This window comes from Exophiala viscosa, assembly GCF_022695815.1.
Source record: "Exophiala viscosa unplaced genomic scaffold EDD37scaffold_1, whole genome shotgun sequence".
NCBI lineage: Eukaryota > Fungi > Ascomycota > Eurotiomycetes > Chaetothyriales > Herpotrichiellaceae > Exophiala > Exophiala viscosa.
Window position 1 is genome coordinate 1,515,670 of NW_026944353.1, and position 24,514 is coordinate 1,540,183.

A 24,514-nucleotide genomic window follows, 5' to 3' on the forward strand; every position below is an offset into this window, starting at 1 on the left:
CGACGACGTCAAACATAAGAAGAAATGCAAGGTTGCCCAGAACGAAACCGTGAGAAAGACATGGCTGGATTACTATCAAGAGGACTGTCCTGGCTGCGACAAGTCTCCCGAAAATAAGTCCAAGAAAGTCAGCATCTGAAAAGGCCAAATCACTGGTGGCTGACTTTGTAAAACAGGGATTTCTGGGGCTGGATGCTCGGAAATATGGAGATGTATCCGGCATGGAAGGAGTGAGCTGGACTGGAAGTTGTACACGTCTCGGACCTAGCATGAATATCACTACAGGTACATTCCGTGGCTGAGCGATGGAGTGAACTATGTGCTAGGGAAAGCAAGCTATGCAGTCAAGCTATGGCATTTGAGCTTCTCACTGCTCGGCATTTAGGTCAGGGGCTTCGACATGGGGAGCCTTCTGCTGAGGAGAATTGTCAAAGTATCCGAGCATGTACATAGTATCCATATCAAGGACCATACAGTCTTCATTGCAATATGGTAAGAATATACCAGGACTACAGAATTTGGTCTAGACGGGAATGCAATTCACAATGCCCAACACAACTCATGAGTGGAGATGACTCAATAGTTGCGTGATCAATGCGTGCTGTCAGTCGGGTACAGCGGGTTGTTCCTTGTCGGCAAAACGCGCCCGTGCGGCAATAACCCCTGAATGCCAGAGCCTTGTGAGTTCGACGAACCACCTACTCCTCACACACAAACAGTCCGTCCGTTTGGCTAGCCATTGCACAAAGCTCGATCAGCAAGAAGGTTCGTGATGCTGCAAACAACGTTGACACGAATACAGATCGTTTGTTTGCCCGTTCGCCAAAGGGCAGTAGATATAATGCCATCGCATCTCCTGTTTCCAGTGCACCAATCTAACATTCTATGACCTCGAATATGTACCATCCCATGCCATACGGATCGAATCGAAGTTGAATGCCCTTGTTAGAGATATATCTCAAATCACTGGACTTGACACAAAATTACGCCTCGGAACGAGCCACTCATACTTCCATCGATAACCAGACTTACGGACGAGAACGAGATGTGCTTCAAAGGCCCCCTTACCCGTCATTGCGTCCAACGCCGCACTCTTATCCGCGAAGACCCGAAGTACCAGTCCTACTGCTACAGCATGGTCCTCACTTGCCAGTGCGACCGACAAGTCACCCGAGAACCATTCGAGTGGACGAAAGTTTTCAAGGACGTATGTGTCCAGTGCAAGGCTGGCAGAGATGGAGATTCGCAACTTGTGAAAGTCAATATTCGGCCGGTAGTCAGATCCCAGGACGATGTTGGCAATCCGTCCATTCAGAGGAAGAGTCTGAACCCTCTCAGACCTCCCATGACCGAACGACAGCCGGATCGTTACAATTCGACTGAGCATATGGGAAGGTTATCTCCAGATCGAGCTCTCGTCCAATTCTTTGCGTGGGATTCTGGCTTGATCTTCGCTGTCATAGCCATTGCGTTGTTGCTTTCAATTGGCTCTGCATCCGAATTGGCTAGCTGGCATGAATGAGCTTTCTCGGTTTCCTGTTTTTCTGAATCACCGATAGGAAGGGCAGTACCACCGATTTGGCCAGGAATCTTCATGAACGTCAATCCAATCAGTATGGAGCCTTTTAGGAAACCTTTTCTCCTCGTATGCCAACGAGAGCATAGAATCATCGACTGACAGCTTCTTTCACCATTCAAGTGACTTTATCAGCAATAATTGTATCTCTGGGTACTGCCCGTTCCCTAAATGTCACTACCAATTGCTGCTGGATATTCACACCTTGTCACTTGCATCGGCCACGCATCGCCATTGTCCGTCAAGGCGTGCCTTGACTGACCGTTTGCTTCAACCTCCTATTCAGTTTCTAACAATGTCACCCACGCATCATCAGACACTGCCTCAGGATTCTGACGGTCAGCTTGCCACAAAGTGATGCCGAGGACAAACGTGCCACACTTCTGGTCTTCCCGGAGTGTCACTGAAGAGGCCTCAGAGGGGGTATAAAATCCGCTCTCGGTATATATTCCTCCCGGACACAATCCAAGATCACATACGAGTCGACATCGATTTAGGATAGTCAGGCCTCGAAACAACAAACCCAGCAACCCTGAACAGTCAAGCCTCTACCATGTGTTTCCGTGGCAGAGTAAAGAAATATTGCATGCAGTGTACTGATGATGTCGGACCGACTGATCCACGACACCTACCGATCGAGACCGTGAGATGCCATGCATACATGTACGGTGATCGGAGTCGATGCCCAGGAGTTATCGAAACCGATCAGACCCTAAGCACGGATGAAGGTATCATCTGTCAACGCTGTAGGGAGACGATCGTCCGCAATGCAGAGCGTGCAGGCCGCGAGAACCGGGAGCGTGAAGCAGGTATGTCGAACTCAGACTTCAGGAGTCACTGCGAATAAGATGCTGATCGACCCGCAGCGTATCGATCAAGCCGCTCCAATGGAACGAATGGCCATCATAGATCGAATGGCCACCACGGACGGCACGGCGGTGGAGGCTCCGGTGGCGGCCACCATGGAGGAAGTGGTACCAACGGCCATACGTCCAACGGAACAAACGGTCATCATGGGTCAAACGGGTCGCACGGTCATCACAGATCGGATGGATCGCGCCACCACAGATACAACGGCTATCATTGAAGGATGTGGTCGGAGCTATCCGAGACTCGAAGTTGTGACTGACGCAACGATTGAAGGCTGCTCCTTGGTCGACGGCCGTGAGCTTTGCAGTGCGAGGTAGTTTTTTGAGGCCAGTCTGAAGCGCAGCTTGGAGACAGATAGTTAGATTATCAGCAGAATGTCCTTAGAATTGAAATGACTGAAGTATTCTGCATGACCTCGTTCCGGTGTGTGTTCCCATAATGACTCCAGCATCAAGCGTGGATACTGATGTAGTAGACCATAACAGAGCTTTCAGTGTTTTCATACGAGTGTCGCCGCGTACACACGTCTCCCAGGGGTGGCATAAATCCGACGTCATGGCTGAATTTGGTTCAACAGTGAGTCCAATCTCGTCAAGGCCAAACTCATCAATGAGCTCCCCCAACCTCCACTGCCAGCTCCTGTTCGTATTGCACGTTTCCAGCGGGAGATAAGCCCTGAGACTTCGGCTTTCATACTAGTAGGCGAGTCCTCAAGCTTGCAGAGAAGTGTGAGCTGAACCAGAAAGGTGCTAACAATAGCGAAATTTCCCTGAGACCACGAATGCCAGAATGCATTCCACGGTCCAACTGCAGATACCATACTTTCCAGCAACTGTACGGCTTCTTTGGCAGAATTCAATGAGCCTGTCATTACGGCCGCGGCTGCCGATTTATGGCTGTTATCTGTGTGGGATATCGTTGTGGCCCGGTTCTGGAGAGGACGAAGGAGCGCTCGAAAAAGAACGATCGAGACAACCGAGCCCGCAAGGTGAACAGATGCGTTGATACCAGACTCTCCCTCAACGTTGAATGGTAGGTCAGTTGTCAGACTCTGCCGACACTCATTAAGCGCCGAGCGCAACGGTCGGGCAAGTTCAAGTGCTTTGAAAAGATCCGCAGCTGTGGCTTTGACGGCACGTACCGTATAGTACGTCTCATAGACCTGAGATAGCAGACAGCTAATGGTGGCAATGTGGTAGAAATTGTGGGCATTGTCTGGTATGGCATTGACATCGTGCAGGGAATTTGTTCCAGCTCGAAGTTGGAGGACGTCGTAGTCATCGGAATTGATCGACCGACCACCAGGCGATTCCAAACTCACCCATGCATCCATGATAAATGTTGCCCACCAGATTCTGGTGCGACTTTGCTTCTCAATGAGAGATATGTTCCAATTGCTACAATCATACTGGAGGCCTAGTGATTTAGCAGTTGTCGCTGCTAGAGAGGTAAGCCAGGAATAGGTTGGCGTTAATCCTTCGGGACGAGTGGTTGGACCCTTTTGCAATATCAAGAGACATGCTTGTAAGGTTTCCATGGACGGAGCATGGGCCTCGTCCAGGACAGTTGCGAGGGCAATGGAGTAGAGGCGTTCTCTTTTCGCGGAGACGTCGGTCAATGTAGCATTGAGATGGTCATCGTGCATCGAAAAGGGAAGAGCCGTCGCATAAAGGGATGCAGCGAGAGCGAGTGATCCCCTCCCTTGTCCAAGGTCCCTGCTTACCGACTCGTCATTGTGCTGGCTTTGGGCGAGAACTGGAAATACCGGCTCAATAAAACGGAAAAACAGCTGCACCAGGTTCACCCGTTGCTTCTCAGACAGGAGATTTTCCACATCCGACCATGAGACTTTTGAAGTATCAGTTCTGGAGACCAATGGCTGACTCTCTTGTTCAGTCTGTGCGAGTACGCGTCCATCAAGATTGCGCGACTCACTGTCGTGACCGCATGCCTGTGTAGACAGCAATGTGAGTCGCGGTAAGTGCATTCGCTCTTGTGAATCGAAGAGTCTGCCAACTACGAGGCGACTGAGATGACTGGTGTCTGGTGGCATATAAGATCGATGGAGGCTTCTGTCAATGTAAACATGCAGATTCTCGGGCGAGTTGCTTTGGGCAAGTTGTGACATGGACTCATCTCCGGTGCTGTTGCTTTGGGCTTGTCCGTCCTGCGGCAGATCTGCGATGGCATTGTAATCGAAGAAGTTTGAGGTTTCGTTCTCAAAAAGATCCAGACGTTCGAAGATGGTGCTGTCGAACGCTTGACTGGTCAGATCGTCCCAGCTTTGAACGAAGGCTGCGTGATCGGTCCCAGAGACATCATTGTTGCACGCTCCCAAAAGCGACAGAGTTCTTCTCCTCTTCGTGACGGGCTTCTCGAGAAAGGTGCAATCGGTACCACGACTTCGGCAAAAGGCGCATGGTGGTGATGAGTCGATGCGGCAGGCGATCTTCCTTCCGCGGCATGAATCGCAAGGTCGATACCTCCGAGACTTGTATTCTCGTGGACCTCGATCTCGTACCGAGGCCTGTGCATCCATTTGATGCTCTTTTTATTACGCCATGGTGCAAAGGATTTCATGGTACCTAAGAAAGAACTCGGGGGTAGGCTTGGGCGTCGATTACGTTTATCCGAGATACGGATAAAGCGGGATAGATTATCTGCAAGCAGTTAGATACCAGCTGGCGGGCTAGGGGCCTCTACCTACAGTAAGTTCCTAGGTAGAATTGGGCTATTGCTATAGCACATTAATTACAGTGGACGTCGACGGGGTTGAATGGCTGGCTATGCCTGCGCCGGTGCAAAGATTGGGTGTCTGCTCGATATAGTTACCTACCAAGGTATCTACACTTAGTATTGAGAGCCAGCGTTACCATCCCCAGTCATTTCCACCGCCGTGTGATTCATATATGCAAATTGCTCCTCATTCCACTCGGCCATGAGCTTCGCGATCTCCGTGGCAGGGAGGCTGCCTTCCTGGATGCGGTCTCTCAGGTACTTCGCACGTTTCTCAAGCACGTCGAGGCGATATGTAGACCACTGTTTAAACAGCGCATCCCAGTTACTGCTCCTCTTGACATTGCCAAGGTTGCTTACGTCCTTCAGATTGGGATCTTTTGGCCGAAATGAAGTGACCATGGTGACCCGTTCGCCGGTACCCTTCGCCTTCAAAGCAATATGTTCAATACAGCCTCCCTGCATCATCACAGCCCAGCCGACTTGTGGCCCTCTGTATTTAGCAATGGAGCCATCCCCCTTTCTCAGGCCGGTCTCGCCTCCTACCATATTGCTGGGATCAGATAGCATGCAAACACAAACCCAGGGGTATGAATCTGTATGCCACAAGCCGACCTTCGAAAGCTCCTCAGAATGATCAATGGCAGGAGGTTTCGTCACAGTAGACTGGTTTGGGGGAAATGCCGGTGGCAGTGCATCGCCCAAAGCCATGTCATCTTCAAGGGCATCAACTTGCACGTTGATATGGGCAATCTCGTAGTCAAAGACGACGTCAAGCTCCACACCGGCGGCGCGAGAGCACGCGTTGATGACATCCTCATGGCGCCAAACCGTGTCGACGAATGGTGTGTCCTTGGAGTAGCCTCTCATCTTGTAGCAGTGCTTGAGTGTCCTATTTCCATGTTTTTCAACCACCTCCTTACGGAAGAGATCTGCTCGCATTTGCTTGACGCCTTCGAGGGTAAACAGAGGGAAAGGCTCCGTGATGGCGACAGGAGAAATGGCATCTTCCTCGGAGAGGAGGAGTTCCTTCAATGTGACGATAGATTTGGGAGGCTCGAAGCATAGATGGTGTGAAGGATTGAAGGTTGTCTGAACAGGTGACTGCTGAAAGGGCTCGACTTTGGTGAACGCATGAGTCGGCACTGCCGCAGGTAGGACTACTGTCTCGGACGCCATTTTGGACACGTTCCTGTGGTGCTATGAATCCTCGGGATGCATCTATCAAACTTACCTCAGCTTTATACGGCGGTCACGGCCAACGTGCAGCATCTGCTGTGGGCGCAACATCTCGACGGGAGACGTCGGCGACCACCTGCAAATCAAACTCTGGAGCTGGAACACAGAGACTCGAGGAAAGTGTTTCCTTGTTTGGAATATACAAGGCGATCATGGTGGTGAATGAGGAGCGGGCAGCGATGTGAGTGTGTTGATAAGGACTATGAAAGAGAAGTCAACAAAACGGCCAAGCGGACTCCTCCGTTCTTGTCCGGCGTGCCAATAAGCATCAATCTTTAACTAAACTACCCCGGCCTCACCTGCCGGGCAGCCACCGATAGGCCAAGCACGGGGAGATCATTCTTGCCCGTGGCATTTTCTGTACATTACGGGGTAGTATCAATGGAACTTGCCCTATCTTCCATCTTCTCATTGTCAATAACACATCATGCACCCAATCAACATAATCAGCCTTTCCCATTAGGGCCCGGCTATCATATGGTGATCCGAGATGCAGATTGAGGTTGCGCCGAACGTGCTTATCGCATACCGCAAGCAGGAATCATGCCAGGATTGCCACTACTACGCCTCGAGGTAATGCAAGCGCGCTTCTAACATGGATCTATCGCATTCAATCTGAAGCAGGGCTACAAAAGAAGCAAGAATCCGTCGTCTCTGAAATGTGAGTACTCTCATCATCTACTTACCTAGGTACATATCTCCTCCACAGACCATGGGCAACGACAAAGACACCAAGATCGCAGAAGCCGATCCACGATCAGTGGCTACTGCTGAGGTTGGATCGATTCGTGAATACACTTCCCTTCATGTCGATGGTCTCGATCCAGTCTTCGAGAACCAGGCCCGACTAGTCAATCATGCAGTCCAAGTCATCGGCATGGGCAAGGTATGGCCAGACATCATCTGTGCTCGCTCCGACTGACGAGTACAGTACCAATGGGCTTTGTTTGGTCTGTGCGGTTATGGCTGGCTATGCGACCAGGTAAGGCTGACCGAATGGATGTATCGACTCAAGACCAGCTGATTGTACCAGCTTTGGCAAACAACAATCTCCGACGCCCTTACCCAGGTAGCACTTGAATTCAACCCCAAGCATTCCGCCTTTCTGTCCCTGGCTTTGATTGCTGGTCTTGTGGTTGGCGCCTCGTTCTGGGGACTTGGATGTCAGTCAAACCAAAGCACCAAAGTCTTTTGCTGCTAACATTATTAGGTGACCTCATAGGACGACGCCTTGCCTTCAACCTGACCCTGCTGATTGCTGGTGTCTTCGGTACTGCTGCTGGTGCCGCTAACAGCTTCATTTCTTGCGCTGTCCTAGTGTCTTTCTGTGGCTTTGGAGTGGGAGGAAATTGTAAGCCTGAGCTTCATGAGACACCACTCTGGCTAACCTTTTCAGTACCCGTGGACAGTGCCGTCTTTCTCGAGTTCTTACCTGGCACTCACCAGTACCTCCTCGAGATACTGGCATTGTGGTGGGCCATTGGTCTGGCCATCCCTGCCGGTGCTGCCTGGGGGTTCCTTCCGCGTTACTCGTGCGCCTCGGACACTCCAGCTGGTCAATGCAAAAAGGCCGACAACATGGGCTGGCGATACCTCATGTACACCATGGGTGCCATCACACTATTCGCCTTCTTCCTGCGCTTCTTCCTGTTCCGACTACGTGAGAGTCCTCGCTACCTCATCGGACAAGGACGCTATCAAGAAGCCATCGACGTTCTGAACGACGTAGCCAAGTACAATGGGACCACCCAGCCCCTGACTGTGGAAGACCTAATCCAGGTCGAGCGAGACTTTGCCGAAAGCCACAACATTGCACCTGTCAACAAGAAGACGGCCGTGAAACGAACACTGGCACAATTCCGCCCGGGCGGCCTCAAGCATATTCGTGCTCTTTTCGCCTCCAAGAAACTTGCATACAGCATGGTTTTGATCCTTCTTGTCTGGGGCATGATCGGACTGGTAAGTGTGCCCCCTCCCAAAAGACCACGGCATCCAAGCACGAGTCTTGCGTTATTCCTGAATTTCTCGGTACGGTGTTCTAACCATTCCTACCACAGGCTTCACCCCTCTACAGCAACTTCCTGCCCGAATATCTTGCCTTGCACGGCGCCCAGAGTGGTTCAGACAGCATCAACATTACCTACCGCAATAACTTCATCATTCTCGCCTGCACCATCCCCGGTACATTGATCGCTGGTTGGCTAATCGGTCTTCCATACATCGGACGACGAGGCACACTCGGTCTTTCCTTGATCTTGACGTCCGTCTTCCTCTTTGCCTTCACCAGGGCTCGCACACAGGCGCAGATCCTGGCGTTTAATTGCGTCTCCAGTTTCGTGCAGTATATCATGTGGGGAGCCTTGTACTGCTACACGCCCGAAGTCATTCCCAGCATCCATCGTGGCACGGGCACAGGGCTGGCCGCTGCATTCAACCGTATCTGTGGTCTCATGGCACCTATCATTGCAACATATGTCGGATATACGAACACTCCGATCTATGTGTCGGCCAGCTTGTACATTGTTGCTGGTTTGCTGAGTTTCTTGTTTCCATATGAGACGAGCGGCAAGGCAAGTTTGTGAACGAGGAGAAGGAGAATCTTGGAGATTGGCAAGGGAAACAGGTTATAGATCACATGTCGTCTGTAAATGATGTTATACACATGACTCACCAGACTATTGCCTATGTGCATCCTTCGCTTAATCCGCATCTCTGGCCAGTAGCCCAGCCGTATCGTCCTCGACACTGTGTCTGCCTCCAGACGGCCCACCGTTGTCTTCGATGTGCCTCTGCCCGGCACTTGTCCTCTCCATCTCAATACTGTCAGCAAACGTCGTTGTCCCATTTGGCCTCCGCCCTTCGAGCGCATCAACATTCGTGCTCGCAAACTTCCTCGCATCCACCCTCCTCGCAAAAAGCACATCCAACTCCTCATAACTTCGTCCTTTCGTCTCCGGCAGCCGAAAATACGCCCACAGACACGTAATCAAAGCCGTCGTCCCCCACACAAACCCCGTATACCCTCTGAGATCCAACGCTTCGGGATTCATAAAGTAAGGCTGCAACACCCCCGCAGCCACACTGCAAATGTAATACGCATTCCGGGCCAGACAGACCGTCTTCTGTCGGAGTCTGGTGCTCCCCACTTCGGCGGATAAAGCCCATCCAAGCTGTCCGACACTCAACTGGTACGTGAATGTCCACACTAGTGTCAACCCAGCCTGTACCATCGCCACAAACGGGATCGTGGAGCTGAAGACATTGAGTAGACCGATGAGAAACAGTTCCGCCGCCATGACGAGCATGCCAACCAGGTAAATTCTCCGTCGTCCAAAGTAGGGCATCAGACAGAACCAATTGACCAATGTCCCCACGAACGCGAGACCCGTACCGCCCAAGTTCAAGCTGTATGTCGTCTCAGCGGCCAAGCCGACCTGTTCGAAGAAATATGATGCGTTGTAAGCGAATGACGCGCCAGAGAGGACTTGCCCTGCGAAACAAACGCACGCGATTTCCGTGCGGCGTAGCTCAAAGCCAGAGAAGCAGTCGAAATAGGATGTGCCGACGCTGAGATCCTCCTCTAAAGCATTAGTATGGACGATCGCCGCGAGGGCTTGTTTGACTGTCGGAACATTTCCCGCTGTTGCTGCTGCAGTAGCCGACGACGACGATCCGCGCCGCAGCTTTCTCAAAGATGTCTCTGCATCCTCCAATCTCCCCACCCTAACAAGATGCCACGGACTTTCCGGCGCAAAACACAACACCGGCACCAAGATGGCAGGCCAAATCCACTGCACACTAAACGGAATCCGATAAGCCCATTGATCCTCCCGTTCCAAACACACCCTCAACACGCCCGCGCTGATCAACTGTCCGATGATAAAGCACATGTTGGTCCAGGACGTGCCAAAAACCCGGAGTTCAGTAGGCAAGACCTCACTAGAGTAAGCGGGCGCCGTCGTCGCGAACACACCCCACGGCAAGCCACACAGGATTTGACCGACGAATAATACACCTATATTCGGCGCGAAGAAAGTGATGAAAATGAAGAGACTGAGCATTACTAATGCGCCGATAAGAACCCTCTTCTGTCCAAAGATAGCGACCAGATAGCCTGTGAGCAAAGTGCCGAAGAACGCGCCTATACCTGAAGCGTTGCCTACCATGGCCATCCAGAATGGAGAGACTTGGTAGCCCGAGCGAGTTTGGTCGGTGATGCCGACGAAAGTGCCATCTAGATGCGGGGCATCCCTGTCAGTACAGTTCAAATACCCCAGGTGAACCAAGCAAGCAGTACAGCAGGTAGATACAGGTTGAGCAATGGGGGGGTTTGGGAAGAGAGGGCGTATAACGTACATTTACGCTGGAATTGAGGAAAGGCAAAGAAATTGCCAATCAGGATCGTGTCGTAACCTTCCATGATGATGCACATGCTCACGGCAAGACACCAGAATATGGCCATTGGGTAAGCTCTCATCGCTTCTCGGACGGTCATTTGCGGTTCATGACCGGGTTGATAGTCGTTTGGTTTCCGGGTCGTGAAATTCCCTTGGCGCCATTTGGGCTCTGATCGTGCAGAACCATGGCCAGGGTCGTCATTATCTGTGGCTGTTGAAGTACTGTCTTCGTCTTTGTCGTCGTCGTCATCATCATCAAGATGGGCGTCGTGGTCACCATCGTCGACGCCCTCGCCATCACCAGCTAGAAGAGGTCGTGCGGCAGGAAGGTATTCTTGCGCATGACTTGTCCGGGCATCGCTATTTGGCCGTGGCCTTGATGTATTGTGGTCTGGACATAGTCTTAGCACTACAAAAGAAAAAATTCCAAGGTCCACGTACGGTCCATGCTGAAAGGCCGCGCATATTCGTATGCCAAGGTGATCTCGTTAGAGGGAAAAGTCCTAGAAGCACGAGACTGTCCGCGGAAGTCGGACACGTTAAGGCGTTGCCGCTGGATTACACCATGTCGACCAAGCAGACTCTGAGCTTCAAGATGGAGCAGGAGGCGGTTGAGACAGCTTTCGCAGGAAGACGGGGAAAACCTGTGGCAGTAGATCAGGGGAGCTGGTGACGTCGAAGACGGACACTCAAGCTTCCAGAGCTACGTTGCGGGGATATCCAAAGACGTCGTCTCAGATCATCCAGTTTGCTGGTCAGATTCAACCGAGATGTTTGGATTTCTAGTCGATGATATTTAGTAGGTGAAAGATGCAGGAACAAAAACCTCAGGAGAGACAAGTTAGAGGCGGCCTGATGAACCAACAAAAGTACAGATCGTTGTGATTGGTCGAAAGACGTCAGGGCACGGATCCGAGAATTCTGGGGTTTCGAGTCTGGGGTCGACGAAAGCATCACTGCGTGTAATGTCTATCGCTTCCAGCTCCATACCCCAAAATAACACTGGCTGCGCAGCGAAGGAGGTAGATGTACATGATCCAAGCCCACCTATGAAGTTGCAGAGATCCAGAGAGCCAACAGATCCTACAACCCCAATTACGAGGACGGTTCTAGTAGATTATAAATACATATTATATCTCGTTTCGATGGTGGTACATAAATGACCGGTATCCACCAACAGCATCACAGCCGGACAAGCTGCGAGATTGTATTGCGGTGACTTTCTCGCCAACTCAGTTCTTCTTCTTCCAAGCACGAGATTTGGCTGACTTCTTGGGAGTTATGGTCTTACCTGGCTCTTTGACAGCCTTGACGTCTCCCTGTTGCGCCGCAATGGGCTGCTTTAAGGTTTGTTGGTCTGCTTCTTCGGCCGTCTTTTCGACTGGTTGTGGCGACAGCTGTTGACCTGTGTTGTTGACAGGCGCTTCACGCACCTTTAAGTCTTCACCTTTCGACCTCTTTGCCGCCCGGGGTTCACGATGGGGCTTCTTACCCGGTAGGACCCTGGAACCTATCGGTGTCTTCACATCAGGCTGGAATTCCCGTGGAAGTTGAAATCCCTGGTGGAGGGGCGTTATCCCGAAACCCTTTGTATGGTCGTGACCAAGACATTGTGACATTTCCAAGGCGGTGCGTGCCAGAAGCCGAATCTCTGGAGATGCAAGTTTAGGCGTGTACAGAACAGATCCTTCTGCAAGGCGAAGCTCTTGCCTCGTCGAGTTGGCGCCAGTAAGCGTAATGTGTTCCAAACACAGCTGATGCACCCCCAAAGGAATGTTTTTGTCATCGTGCTCGTGTGTGAGGACTGTGACTACCCGTGAATCGACATCCATCACGTCGACAGATTGTAGCACATACTCCGTTTTGTCGAGGGGCTTGTGGTGCCTCAGAAGCGACTCCTTTCTCTCGGCGATGGCATCTCCGACTTTGAATTGAGCGGCTTGCGCCTCACGTACAAGCGACTGGTGCATGCTCAACATTACGAATGGCGAGAATAGCCACTGGGTAACTCCCTGGGCTTGAGCCTTGCCAATGTAATCTCTGATCCCTTTGAGCATGGGCTCCACCACCTTGGTTGGCTCAGCACCCTGGTACCACAAATCTCGTAGAAGCCTTCCACGAAATTCCACGTCAACCTCCTGACCGGGACAAAGAACGATGAAAGACTGATTTTTGTAAATTGCCGACAATCTAGTCAGCGTGAGTTGTGGTTTCTTTCCGTCCCCAACAGAAATGAATATTTCAAAGCTAGGATACCGTTTGGCTTTCGAACTGTTGGGAAGAGGTGCAAGTTCGAGGCGGAGAATTGCCTGAGCATCAGAATCGACGCGGCTGCTTGCCGGCCGTCTTGGTGCCCAGGCTTTCATCGGTGCAAGTAGCTGCATCAAGTATGCTATGTCGCCGACAAAACTTGGGCGTCCGCGTTCGGCACCTTCATTCATCGATGCTCTACTGGGTTCACTCCGAATCATGTTGGCGGCCCGAGTGTCCGCAGCATTTGACTTGGTAACAGTATCAGCCCCTTTCAGCTGAGAGCTCTGGACACCTGGTGTGGCATAAGGTTTGAGTCCTTCAGACGAGTCGCCTATTTCTGTCCCCACCACGGTTGCCTTTTCATCAACACCTTGATCGATGCCGTCCATCTGCTGTTCATTCGATGCGGAAATTGCTCTATGCTCCGAGGGAGCCACGGTCATCGGATGTTCTCCTGCTTTCGAGCCTGTGTGAGCGACAACCTCATCCGTGGTGTCCTTGTGAAGACCAGCGTTGTCCCGAGAGAGTGCCCGCCCAAACTTGACACCGAAGTCGCCGTGCATGCCGTCGCGAGCAAAATGTACTTTTTTCATTGACAAAGTCCGATGAAACAGCCTTTCGATGTCATCCACCAGTGACTTCGTCGCGGACGAAGGTGGAGAGACTGTCGTTGCTGTAGGCTGCGGATTGCTCTTCAAAGCAACCTGCCTGGTCCATGGTAGTTGATACAGATCCGAGGAGAATTCAGTGGGCGTTGGACAGGGCATCATAGTCGTCTGGCTTCGCGACTCAGTGTTCCAGACGGCGACCTGTTGTGACTCAACAAAGTTTTCAGCAGCAAGCAAAATCTCGCGATGAGCATGCGCTCCTGAGTTTGGACGTTTGTCATGTACCAGCTTGATGTGGTCGCCAATGTCATTGAGCGAGATGTAGACCTGATACTTCTGTTCCACCGTTTTCAGGAAAGCCTTGACGCGATCTTGCAAGGCGGGGTCGCGATATGTGTTACCAACGGTGCCAGTAAGATGGATTTGAACCAGCGTGAGGTCTTTCGCCAGGCGATTCACTTTTTGAAACGCAGCGTTAGCCTGCACAGCAGGGCCACGTACCATGATTCTTTTTCGCTTTTTGAAGATATCAATCTGGACATTGCACTCTTCCGAAATCTTCTTCAAGTTTTGGCGGCTGTCTGTCAAGAACCATCCCAGCTTCGCCTCATGGCCCACATTGATGCTAAGTGAGACTAGCGTTTTGGAAGCATCCATGTTGGCTGCTGCAGGCTTTGTGAAACCCCAGACTTCTTGGATTATATGTTGAACCAGATCGGGTTTACCCAGTCTGAGAAACTGGGTATCCTGGTTTGGAGTCACAGATGTTTTTGCCATAGCAACAATGTAACGCCGCAACTGATGTAAGCTGAATCCTTTCTTCAGATGTGTTTTCAAAGCCTGCCACTCGGATACCTCCAGTTGACCCCGTTCCTTGCCGATCACAGACCGGACTTGTTCGATGTTGGTCCTCAGGTCTTCGAGTTTTAGAGGCTCTTTCTCGAAGTCGAGTGCCTGTTGCACCATAGCCCGGACATCTTCTTTGTCATCACCGTCGTCGGGAACTCGTGGTATGAAGCGGTCCTTCGAAGGCAGGATCAATACTTCGGCAGGTTTTCCCAGCGAGTTCACCCCCAGCTCTGCGGTGCGCTTCGGTTTCCATCTTCGATACTTATAATCCTTGGGACGGCCAGGATTTTCTGTACCAGAGGGTGGCTGTTGAGGGATACGATCGACGTGATTATCATCGTCATCTTCGACGTGGGCTGCGGCCGCACTGCTTTGCCATCGTCGTGGTACGAAGGCGGAGGCAAGGTCTGCCGTTCGTAGAGACTGCGGATCGTTTCTGGCAAGATTCTTCTGACATCTTAGGCAGACGTAGGCCGACCTCGATAAGCGTTTGAACATATATGACTGGCCTCATGGGCCATGAGAAACTGCAAGAACAAGGATATGGGCGGAAAGTAGGCGTTGGGTAAAAGTGAACAACGATACATGCAGAGTTGGAGAGGCTGCGCCTTCTCCGCAAAAAATGTATACAGCCTTGGCGGCATGGGAGCTTCAAGCATTCTGCATGTGAATGGGAGAGAGTTAGATGTCTCATACTCTCAGCCAATACTGTCCGCCTGATATCATTGAGACAAGATGGAATCTTGCATGTATGTGATGTGACAAGGGAGCGTCCTTATCTAACTCGGACCTGCCAACTCTTCAAATCGTCCCTCAACTCAAACTCGCTATGCTCACTAATATCCGATCTGTCCCTTCGCCGATGATCCTGCTGACTCGCCTGCATTTGCTGCTCAATGCTCGATCTCCCACCGAAAGCCGACTGTGTCGGCGTCGCATTCGGCGAATCCCGACTGCTCACCCGCCTATGGCCTGGACTTCGATGCGCCGTTTGCGGCATGAGACGCTGAGGCGGCGTGACTGGTCTCTTCATCTCGTCGCTCGAGCTACTACCCATGCCTTCTTCGCGCAGTCCCATTCTGGCCTCCAAGCTCGGTTTATGCATTGCGGGCAGGCGCCCTCCACCACCGCCAGCGAAGATGTCCTCGATCAATTTGTCCGGCGGTAACTCTCCTGCCTGACACGCCCAGGTGGCAGCCAGAGTACGCCGATAGATATCCTGCGCTTCCGACAGTTCCCTAGTCTTACTCGTGATGCTTGGTATATCATCTCCTTCTCCGGCTTCTGTAGACAAGACTCCGGCTATGCCGCCAATGACCATGGCCGACTTAAGCGGAGGCGCGATAAAGTTGGTGTCGCCTTCGGTCTGTTTCATCTTGATGCCAATCTTCAATGTACTGTTCACCTTGCTGTCTTGCAGTAGATACCTGCGTGTAATGCCGCCATCTTCATTCTCGTCCTGGGCGTCGTTTATGGCGTCTTCCGGCAGTCGCGCATATTCGGCGAGATTGAGCTTGACATTACCGAGATGGACTCGACCACCTCTTCCGCTTTCGTCAAACTCTTGCAAGATCTCAAATTGGAGTTCGCATTCCTGCAGCATGCCCGTCTTGTCGATCGTTAAACGCACCGGGATCTCCTTGTTGTAGTCCCATGTTGCTCTGTGCTCGAGGATGGCTGCCTTTTCAGTCCGGCCGCGGTGTTCGGCTGCGTTGGAGGAGGGTAGGTGCCATCTGACACAGGCCGTACCGTAGATGAGCGGGATATTGGTCAAGTCAATGATGCGCAGGGTGAGATCGAACTTGGGCTGGATGGGCACAGTAGATCAGTACATGGTCGCGGAGTCTTTGGGATTGACAGGCGGATGAATACCTTTCGATTCTTGGGTACTGTGAAGGTAACATTCGTCAGCGCTTGCTTCCGGAGCATAGTCCTTGACAGACAGGCGCAGGTTGCATGGTTAGGAAGAGAGAAGTAGAAAGCGTACCGAATGCCTGCATGGCTGCAGAACGTCACATTTCACTCAGGCCATTCTCACTTGCGCTCAGACAGAATCATCGGTGGAGATTCCTTCCCACTCCGGTCCGCTTCACATGTGCTTTTGGGCCGAATGCAGGATTGCGTATACCTGCGATGATGGACAGAGGATAGTGCCATTCGAAATCGAAGATAAGACGGAGTTGTTTCGGCCGATTTAAGCATGGACCACTTTAGTATTAGTCAGCCTTGCAGAGAAGGGATATTGTCTACCTATGCCTAATGCCTTCCCAAACCCATATGATCTATGCTCGCTCTAGTAATACAAACATCGGATAACGTTCCAGCTGGTTGGTTACCATCCTAGAACTTGTGGACTTCTTCCTTGGTGTAACCCAGCTCTCCAAGGACACCTCCTAGGCTCCCCTGAGTCCAGCCAAACCCTCCTTTAGCACCAGCAATGCTTGCGGTCATGGGAGGGGGACCGCTGACAAGGACCTTGACGTTCCGCTCGTTCAGCTTGTGCGGCATGACCTTGCAGAGCAGCTCCTTGTTGACGTAACCTTTTGTGTACTCGCTTTCATTCTGGGGCGTGATGGTGCTGACAACGTAGGATCGAGTGAAGCGATCAGGATACTTTTGAGCAAATTCGTCAAACTCCTTCTTCAACAGAATATCCTCCGCGCTGTTGTTGGCGTACACAAGAGCGATCTTTGTTTTGTCCTCGGGATTGTTGAGGATGGCACGAGTCAATTGATAGATGGGAGTGATGCCAGAGCCGCCAGCTATGCAGGTGATAGCAGAGTATTGGTTGGGTTTATAGTCGAATTCATGCAAAGGTTTGAACAGCAACGAGTCACCAGGCTTCATGGAGTGCATCTTCCCCGAACCCTTGCCATTGGGGTATTTCTTGACCATGAAAGTCACGGTACCTGGCACATCTGCAGGATATCAATTAGTAAGAAATCGTCGTGGGGAACAAATGTCATCTTACCGTTCTCGCTCACTGGCGTATAGGGTCTGAAGACCGGAATCCAAGCTCCTTCGGGAGTGTGTCTGGTCAGGAGAGATGCTGCAAGCCGGTCAGTAACTGTCTGGCTACACAAACGGGATGGTAGTGACCATACTGATGGGAGCGAGGCCAGTAATGGATTCATCATCAGGCAAAGCAAATGTCAATTTCTTGACATTGTGGTTGACTTGTTCGGTACTTTGGAGCTTGAGCTCCGTAAAGCCCTTCCATGTCATCTTCTTCAACGCAGCTCTGGAGTCCGATGGTAAAGACTCGGCGTGTGCTGTGGTGACGAAGAAAGATGTGGTGGTCAAATAGTGGTGTCCAGCGTAAGCGGCTCCAGCGCCGGCAGCGGCCACACCGGCCACTCTTAAAGACGTGCGAAGGTATCCGGACATCGTGAGAGCTGACTTATGCAATGGGAACTTGGATGAAGACTTTTGGCCGTTAGTGACAGGGACCCTGGTGTTCTACAGGCGCCTTCCTGGGTTTGGACGAGAAGTAAGGTCGTGATAATGTCCACGAATAACAATAAATGACTCGGGAACCCAACGAGACCGACGCCAAAGTATGATTGAACCCCGAACAGAGACAGCACCGGAGTCTATGCTGATCTAAGTGACGCAAAGAAAAAAACCGATTTCAAGTGAAAGAATTGTAACTGTTGACAATTGAATGTCTCTTGGTGGTGTTGGGAAAGAACACTTAGCTGTCACCGGGATGGGGAGCTTTAGTCGGAGTCCGGGAAGGGCAACCACCGATCTCTTCGCTCTCCGACAGGGGTTCCTTCACGTGCTTTAGGCGTCCCCTCTACAGGCCGTCTACGCCATACTCTGACCTGGCTACCTTGCCAGTATTACGGCGTGATTCACCACCGAGTCGGCCGTCCAAGCAGCCTTACGTTAACACCCGCACTCTAAGTAGGCCCAGCCCAATTCCAAAAATAACTCACCTTCTTCCTAGGCCTGTGCTTTGATCAAGCATTACGCTATCCACCCCTTTTTGGGCTTATCGCTCTGCTTTGTTCGCAAGGCTGTGGCGCAATAGGAGAAGAAGTCCCAGGCTACTGTCTTCGTTCTCAGCACTTGTTGAAGCCCCTGATATTTGAGAGATACGGAGCGAGGATGCAGGCAATATCCCAGGCTCAAGTCGAGTTGTTGTCACAGCTTACCATCTATAATGCTAGTCCAACGAGCTTACGAGCAAGGACGCAATGAGAAATGTGCAGAAAATCTCAGCCCCGGAAGCACAAGATAATGTACGTACATTGTACCATTTCCATGCCCCAGGTGTGTGGAGTTTTTCAAGTTCGTAGAGTATGCCTTCAAACAGGCAGGAACATGGGGAGATTCTGCTTGGTATCAACCTTTTGGGCACTTCCGTGTGATGCATGGGGAAAATGTTCCTGCGAGTGAGGGGGATGAGGTCAAAGCGAAGGAGGTGGGAGGTGTATATAGACCGAGTCCCCGGAAGCAAGGGCCTTAAACTTTGTGGGCAACAGTGCCGGCGTCTTGGAAAAGCATGGGGTTCTGTAGTTGCATCAGCACTCCTTCCACAGCCAAGCAAGGTCTCACAAAATGTCGTTGGCTCCGTTCCACAGCAGACACGCGATCGGTAACAAGCAGGACTGGATATTTTGCCTTGTAGTGGGAAATCATCGATCCTTGTGAGACAAGGGAAGTACCCGTCGTACAACAATCAACGAAACGATGTCAACATGGCAAGACCACTTTGCGCTCCCTCCTGATCCGTAAAGTACCGTTATCGACTCATCCTCGACACGAGCTTTCAACACGAGCTTTTGGTGATCAGTGACTTTTCCCATCTCGGTACCGTTTCCCGTGGCTCCCCTCGCTGCGTTTGTACGGAACTCAAAAGTTGATCAGCTCAGCTGATGCTGGACCCGGACAACATTTTCACGTAGGTATGTAGGGCAAACAAGTTGCAAGAAACAATGGATCAGGCACAAGATGCGACCGAGAGACCTTCACTTGTCAGCATGATTTGGAAACTTTTGGTAGCCGTGTCTTGCAGACTGCCGAAATGCAAGTCGTGCCATTCTCTGACCACCTTCGAGCCCGATGGATGAGCCGACAGAAAGTGATGCGAAGAGATCTGCAGCCTTTCTAACGACCATCACGCTTCAATTCATCAAGTGGATGCAAACGAGGGTCATCTGCACATTTGCGCCGGAGAAAACACCAAGACCGATTGCATACGTGTTTGTTCGCTCATCACTGCTGCTTGGAGTTAATTAATGAGTGACAACAAGAACTGAAAGTCCTTTTGTGAGACCTCAGTACTGTAACGTCCACCGGCAAGAAGGTGGCCCGGGCACGTGATCGACGTTGACCGGCGTGACCGAATGTTCAAGTCTGCGCCACAGGTGATCGGCCTCAGCCTCAAGCATGGAAACGTCTTTGCCACATGAATCGCGTAACCCGGGTGTTGATCTTTCGGTGGATTTCGGGCAGCGTCACCAGTCGTCATCCCCTCACTGTGACTTGTCGTGGAAATAATGTCTGAAACAGCACCGTTCGGAGATGGACTGCATGGGCGGCTGCTGCAACCTGATATCTTGTTCCCAGACTCTTCGCATCTTCAAGAACAGGACTCAAGCACCATCACATGATTCTGCACGATGGCCAGTCCAAAAGGGCTCGATAGCCAATGATATAGGCCAACAGGGATCTTGCATTAGTGTACGACGCCAACGCCCGGCTTGACCGACCAATGCATGTGCAGAAGTGCTCTTTGACGAGGATCACCTCAGCTGGCTTCCGCTAACTAGCTCGGGCGGATTTGCAACGACTTGCCTTCAACTGCCATCGACTGGTCATGCCGTCTTTGCCATCTTCCAGTCATCAAACATGCCCTTCTGGACGTCCTGATCTCGACTGGTCTCGAGTGACGCTCCGGACTTTTATAAGCCTTTGCATATGGTCCTCCGTGTTCCTGAAACAAGATGAAGTCGTACCACATTTTGGGTCTGCAAATGGTGTTCGTGTCCGTGTAAGTCCTCCTCGTGCTTTGAGACAGCCGCCGATGCCTCAGGGTCATACTTTGTAGAAGGACGTCAAGTTTTGGGTCAGTTTCTACGAGGGCGCCAACTGCGAGTGCAGTCGAACCCGTGCCTCCTATAAGCTCTGACATAGACATATCCCGCCATCGGAAAGATTCTGTTTCATGGCCCGGGAAAATGGTAGACTTCTGGCTCTTCGCTGTGATGGACGTGTGTGATTGAGCGGTCGTAAGATTGAGGACGTTTGCCACCGTCTCCAAAGCCATGATCAGCATCATCAAAGAAAGCCATGCGTTTACGAAGTGTCCCAAAGGACCAGGATTAGGGTATCTGGAAACCTCTTTCGGACAATTTGGTTCTTCTGGAAAGGAAAATCATCTCGGGTTACGCTTATATCGGCGCCAGCCGAGTCTCCAAACAGGCATGCTGCCCGAGAATGATAGCCACTGATGTTGTGATTTTCCCTGGGTTTGGATGAGGTTGACTACAGCCTTGATCACGGTCGGATATTGGCAATCTTTCTCGAGTGTACGTTGAGATTTCGTTGATTTCGAGAAGCATCGGCAGCTGGAGGAAGGCCACCAGTAAAGAAGCGAGGACGGAAAGGCGAGCAAGAAGCTGGCCTGATCTTGCATACGGGGCTAAACAGCCATGGCTTGTTCTTTGCAGCTGGCAGAAAGGTATTCGCAGCAGGTCAGTCGGGACGGAAACAGGGTCAGCTGGAGTGTGTAAAGTCAGTGCAACCAGTGGGAAAGTCAGATGCAACGATGCTCAGCAGCAAAGGTTGCTCTCGACGTGCAGTAGCGTATATGCAAGCTGCAAACGTAGCGGCAGGGTATGAAAAAGAAGTATTGACGATGAAGTGAGCGGTGCTGGGTGGAGATGGCAGAGAGAAAAAGACTGGTGAGATGGAGGGAGGCAAAGTTCAACTGAAGGGAGCGTGGGAGCGTGCCGAAGCCCGGGTAAAGAAAAAGTGGATGTTTGGCATGGCCGGCACTGGCAGATCTCCCCTCGGCCTCTCCAGGTAAGAACTTTATGCCTATGGGGGATGCTGGTGATGCCTAACGTACAGCCTGCGCCTCTTCTATCTCTTTTTCGCCTCCTCCACCTCGTTTCTCTCTACTCGTCGACTCCATCCCACTGCATATTTCGTCCTTTGCTGCGCCTGCCCAGGTCCCATCTTTAGCTCATCATGATTCCAACCTATCAAGACATGTAGACGCTACTTTTCTCACCTGCCCACGATATAAGGTACGGCTCTCTCCTCCTTCTTAATATCCAGGCCCTTCCTTTGCCCTTTTCGTCATCCCCGCCATTCCACCCTCTCCTTCTATCTTCAACACCTCATTCCCGGCCCTGTCTCTACACAAGGCGCGCATACTACTTCCCTCGTTGGGACCGCCGCAGAGAAGACCATCCTCTCCATCTACTTTCACTTGTTAGAAACCCGTCTTCGCTTCTGCCTGGTCAGCCAAGCCCCACCCTGTTTCTATATCGAATGTCCTACCAGACAATATCCTATACACAAATCAGTAACTCATAATGCCGACGATATTATTACCCGCATCTGCGGCTGCTTTTGCCCCGAGATCCGACTGCAATGTCGTACTGAACGCCAAAGCCGAACCTTGGTTGACAGCCACCTTGAAGAGAGTTAACAAGATCAAGCGGCCATTGAACAGTGTCCCCCAACACACGAGATGTCTGACCGAGACCCTATCGTCTGCCAATGCAATCTGGCATCTGTGCTCCCTTATGGTCCCGAAAGCGCCCGAGTCGGAACTACGGACTGACTCTAACCCTCTGGTGGAAGCCCTGTTCAACTATCAATTGATCCACGTCGAGGCCTATGTCGTCCATGTTGACATGGTCTCACAGAACGAGGTCGCCTTCAAGCTCACATCAGACACTATTGAATCGCTGGTCGAATATCACAAAGACATCTTCTCCGTCGACACGTCCGCCAAGACCTGGACTTGGTCTGAGAAGGAGCAACAGCTGAAGAAGTTACAGCAGGAGTTTGTTCAAGCCGCCAACAAGTTTGTCTACAGGACCAACGTTCACGCTCTAGAAGGAATGGAAGAAGAAGGTGCGGGTGAACTCCTGTGTGGTCGCAGCGACGAAGTTCGGGCCGCCATCACGGGACTCTATGTACCACTTCTACCTCCTCCTCCTAGGATCGTGGACGTTGTTCGGCCGACTCCTCTTCTACCGAGTTCTACAGGAGCTGAACAATGGTGGCATTCACAACACATGCAAGCCATGCATCCAGCCCCCGTCGAGGCATGGAAGATTATCCCGTCAAGTCCAAGCCCCGTCTCGTCCTGCGATTCAAACCCGCACATGTGGACGAGCGTTGGCGTACACGATATTCAGCTTCCATCGCCGACTCCTTCGTTCAGCCAGCCATATACTTCAGCTGCATATGGTGCACCTCAATACTACAGCGCGCCCGCTTACAGTGCTCCAGTCACTACCTCGTCATTCGCAGCTCTGCCTTTGCCTAGCATGCTGACGCAACACCAACCCTGCAGCACAACAGCAGGGCTAAGTGCGTTTGGTTGGGACCGGTACCAAGAATACGCGATGCCATATGCGACAGCAATGTGACAGACGAAGCATCCGGCACTGTAACACTTTTCACCTAGGACACTTCTCGGTCTGCCGAACCGGGCAGCCCTCATCAAAAGCGGTCGGTCAAACGCGTGCGGAACATTGATATCATCAGCATTCAAAAAAGGAGTTTTTCTGATCAGTTTAGCGACACAAGGATACCACTCTGCATTCGATATAGGACAAACAGGATAATATGGGGACATGGTCTGATTTTGAGCAAGCGTGGTGTTGTTGAGTCGTTTCTCATTTTTATTATGTCTTCTGGGTTTTGCGATACAACAGCGGCAGGTCGGCTTGTTGGCATACATGATATCCCTGGGTTGGATACAGTCCCGCATTTTCGCCAGATCGGACAGCCTCACGGCTACGGGATATATGCATGGGTTACGTTTGGGAAGCCGGTTTGCTGTCAAATTGTGTCTCTACAGAAGGCTAGTCCTTCTTGACACACGACTGACAAGCCTGTTTTGTTCCTTGATCATGGTCACTGGTTGACCATAGTCTCAGGTCGAAACACCGGCAGGGTAGCAATGTGTTGCATCTGAGATGTCAGTATTGCTGCCTTACTGCACAACATCTGATGGGTTGTCGCAGAGGATCGATCATGATTGCATGTCACCACGCCTGTGGCTGGTGGTGACAACATTCCAGGTCTGTGACTTTGCATGTGTGATCATGACGAGCCTTTGCGCCTTTTCCATGAAGTGAAGTGTGGTTTATAGGGTCATCTCCTATATCTTCGGCCTGGTGTCGAAGAGAGCCTTCCGTTCCACTGAGTGGAGGAGGAATCAGATGCTGGTATACACGAGGCGAGATGTCTCGACACATAAAGATAATCTCAAACAAATGTGAACATTTTCCTAACCTTTTAGACCTTTCTTTGTCTCTTAAAGCTCTTGGGCGAGTGTGTAGAATACTCAGTATAATACCCTGGGAGCAGGATACGAAATCTAGCCTAACCGCCTGTGGAACTAAAGGCTAAACGGTTCCCCTAGGCTTGATGGTAGCGGGGTGTCCGGCGTTTATAGGCCTCGGCTCATAATCAAGGAACCAAAAGTGTACATCAGTGCAGCTACAATGCCCACTGACCCAGAAGTTTATTGGCGGTGCCTGTGGTGCACGGTACAATTATGACGATGGGCTTTGCCTGCTGCGCTCTCCAACTTGCGAGATCGTGATAAATTGACTTTACCACTTGTAACTCTTGCAGGAAAGCCACTGCTCAGTCATCATGATGAACACCGTCACACCTTGCCTCAATGCTCGACCTGTTACCGTTTAGATACGAGATCTATCTCAGTTCCTTCCCCTCTTTAGATCGCCGTCTCAGAATGTCGCTTGTCTGCTTGTAATCCTGGT

General features: G+C 51.4%; 10 protein-coding genes across 10 annotated transcripts; 4 read left to right on the forward strand and 6 right to left on the reverse strand.

Moving 5' to 3' along the window:
• Positions 1-1,045: 1,045 nt before the first annotated feature.
• EDD37DRAFT_603839 (uncharacterized protein) lies at positions 1,046-1,522 on the forward strand (the record flags this gene model as incomplete). The annotated part of the gene is made up of 1 exon (XM_062814687.1): positions 1,046-1,522. One exon carries the CDS (start codon positions 1,046-1,048, stop codon positions 1,520-1,522), a length of 477 nt encoding a protein of 158 aa, XP_062674813.1.
• A 607-nt stretch (positions 1,523-2,129) lies between these two features.
• EDD37DRAFT_603840 (uncharacterized protein) lies at positions 2,130-2,763 on the forward strand (the record flags this gene model as incomplete). The annotated part of the gene is made up of 2 exons (XM_062814688.1): positions 2,130-2,385; positions 2,408-2,763. The coding sequence occupies 2 exons, from the start codon at positions 2,130-2,132 to the stop codon at positions 2,761-2,763; spliced, it is 612 nt and encodes a 203-aa protein (XP_062674814.1).
• Positions 2,764-2,881: 118 nt separating this feature from the next.
• On the reverse strand, positions 2,882-5,056 carry EDD37DRAFT_26124 (uncharacterized protein). Its single transcript, XM_062810825.1, has one exon. It carries the CDS (start codon positions 4,983-4,985, stop codon positions 3,000-3,002), a length of 1,986 nt encoding a protein of 661 aa, XP_062674815.1. The 5' UTR covers positions 4,986-5,056; the 3' UTR covers positions 2,882-2,999.
• Positions 5,057-5,217: 161 nt separating this feature from the next.
• EDD37DRAFT_615577 (uncharacterized protein) lies at positions 5,218-6,580 on the reverse strand. Its single transcript, XM_062815608.1, has one exon. The coding sequence runs from the start codon at positions 6,359-6,361 to the stop codon at positions 5,297-5,299; it is 1,065 nt and encodes a 354-aa protein (XP_062674816.1). The 5' UTR covers positions 6,362-6,580; the 3' UTR covers positions 5,218-5,296.
• A 216-nt stretch (positions 6,581-6,796) lies between these two features.
• Positions 6,797-9,093, forward strand: EDD37DRAFT_615579 (MFS general substrate transporter). The gene is made up of 6 exons (XM_062815609.1): positions 6,797-7,307; positions 7,353-7,403; positions 7,455-7,584; positions 7,632-7,772; positions 7,818-8,380; positions 8,479-9,093. Exons 1-6 carry the CDS (start codon positions 7,134-7,136, stop codon positions 9,001-9,003), a joined length of 1,584 nt encoding a protein of 527 aa, XP_062674817.1. The 5' UTR covers positions 6,797-7,133; the 3' UTR covers positions 9,004-9,093.
• EDD37DRAFT_615581 (MFS transporter) lies at positions 9,084-11,736 on the reverse strand. The gene is made up of 3 exons (XM_062815610.1): positions 11,260-11,736; positions 10,778-11,209; positions 9,084-10,655 (listed from the first exon to the last, which is right to left on the reverse strand). The coding sequence occupies exons 1-3, from the start codon at positions 11,264-11,266 to the stop codon at positions 9,121-9,123; spliced, it is 1,974 nt and encodes a 657-aa protein (XP_062674818.1). The 5' UTR covers positions 11,267-11,736; the 3' UTR covers positions 9,084-9,120.
• Positions 11,737-11,911: 175 nt separating this feature from the next.
• EDD37DRAFT_26181 (uncharacterized protein) lies at positions 11,912-15,165 on the reverse strand. Its single transcript, XM_062810836.1, has one exon. The coding sequence runs from the start codon at positions 15,024-15,026 to the stop codon at positions 12,051-12,053; it is 2,976 nt and encodes a 991-aa protein (XP_062674819.1). The 5' UTR covers positions 15,027-15,165; the 3' UTR covers positions 11,912-12,050.
• Positions 15,165-16,688, reverse strand: EDD37DRAFT_26154 (N-terminal C2 in EEIG1 and EHBP1 proteins-domain-containing protein). The gene is made up of 3 exons (XM_062810831.1): positions 16,516-16,688; positions 16,401-16,417; positions 15,165-16,335 (listed from the first exon to the last, which is right to left on the reverse strand). The coding sequence occupies exons 1-3, from the start codon at positions 16,526-16,528 to the stop codon at positions 15,304-15,306; spliced, it is 1,062 nt and encodes a 353-aa protein (XP_062674820.1). The 5' UTR covers positions 16,529-16,688; the 3' UTR covers positions 15,165-15,303.
• Position 16,689: 1 nt separating this feature from the next.
• Positions 16,690-18,411, reverse strand: EDD37DRAFT_26136 (cytochrome-b5 reductase). The gene is made up of 3 exons (XM_062810827.1): positions 17,633-18,411; positions 17,500-17,577; positions 16,690-17,446 (listed from the first exon to the last, which is right to left on the reverse strand). Exons 1-3 carry the CDS (start codon positions 17,913-17,915, stop codon positions 16,869-16,871), a joined length of 939 nt encoding a protein of 312 aa, XP_062674821.1. The 5' UTR covers positions 17,916-18,411; the 3' UTR covers positions 16,690-16,868.
• Positions 18,412-22,081: 3,670 nt separating this feature from the next.
• Positions 22,082-23,149, forward strand: EDD37DRAFT_644714 (uncharacterized protein; the record flags this gene model as incomplete). Its single annotated transcript, XM_062817541.1, has 1 exon — positions 22,082-23,149. The coding sequence occupies one exon, from the start codon at positions 22,082-22,084 to the stop codon at positions 23,147-23,149; it is 1,068 nt and encodes a 355-aa protein (XP_062674822.1).
• Between the last annotated feature and the right edge of the window lie 1,365 nt (positions 23,150-24,514).

Excerpts from the sequence above, each read along its gene's own strand:
- EDD37DRAFT_26124 (XM_062810825.1), bottom strand. The coding sequence starts at position 4,985 with ATGGATGCACAGGCCTCGGTACGAGATCGAGGTCCACGAGAATACAAG.
- EDD37DRAFT_615577 (XM_062815608.1), bottom strand. The coding sequence starts at position 6,361 with ATGGCGTCCGAGACAGTAGTCCTACCTGCGGCAGTGCCGACTCATGCG.
- EDD37DRAFT_615579 (XM_062815609.1), top strand. The coding sequence starts at position 7,134 with ATGGGCAACGACAAAGACACCAAGATCGCAGAAGCCGATCCACGATCA. Across the intron at positions 7,404-7,454 it reads ATGGCTGGCTATGCGACCAG|CTTTGGCAAACAACAATCTC; the intron begins GTAAGGCTGACC and ends TGATTGTACCAG. Across the intron at positions 7,773-7,817 it reads CTTTGGAGTGGGAGGAAATT|TACCCGTGGACAGTGCCGTC; the intron begins GTAAGCCTGAGC and ends TAACCTTTTCAG.
- EDD37DRAFT_615581 (XM_062815610.1), bottom strand. Across the intron at positions 10,656-10,777 it reads TCCTCAATTCCAGCGTAAAT|ATGGCACTTTCGTCGGCATC; the intron begins GTACGTTATACG and ends CCCCGCATCTAG.
- EDD37DRAFT_26181 (XM_062810836.1), bottom strand. The coding sequence starts at position 15,026 with ATGTTCAAACGCTTATCGAGGTCGGCCTACGTCTGCCTAAGATGTCAG.
- EDD37DRAFT_26136 (XM_062810827.1), bottom strand. The coding sequence starts at position 17,915 with ATGTCCGGATACCTTCGCACGTCTTTAAGAGTGGCCGGTGTGGCCGCT. Across the intron at positions 17,578-17,632 it reads TACTGGCCTCGCTCCCATCA|CATCTCTCCTGACCAGACAC; the intron begins GTATGGTCACTA and ends ACCGGCTTGCAG. Across the intron at positions 17,447-17,499 it reads TACGCCAGTGAGCGAGAACG|ATGTGCCAGGTACCGTGACT; the intron begins GTAAGATGACAT and ends GATATCCTGCAG.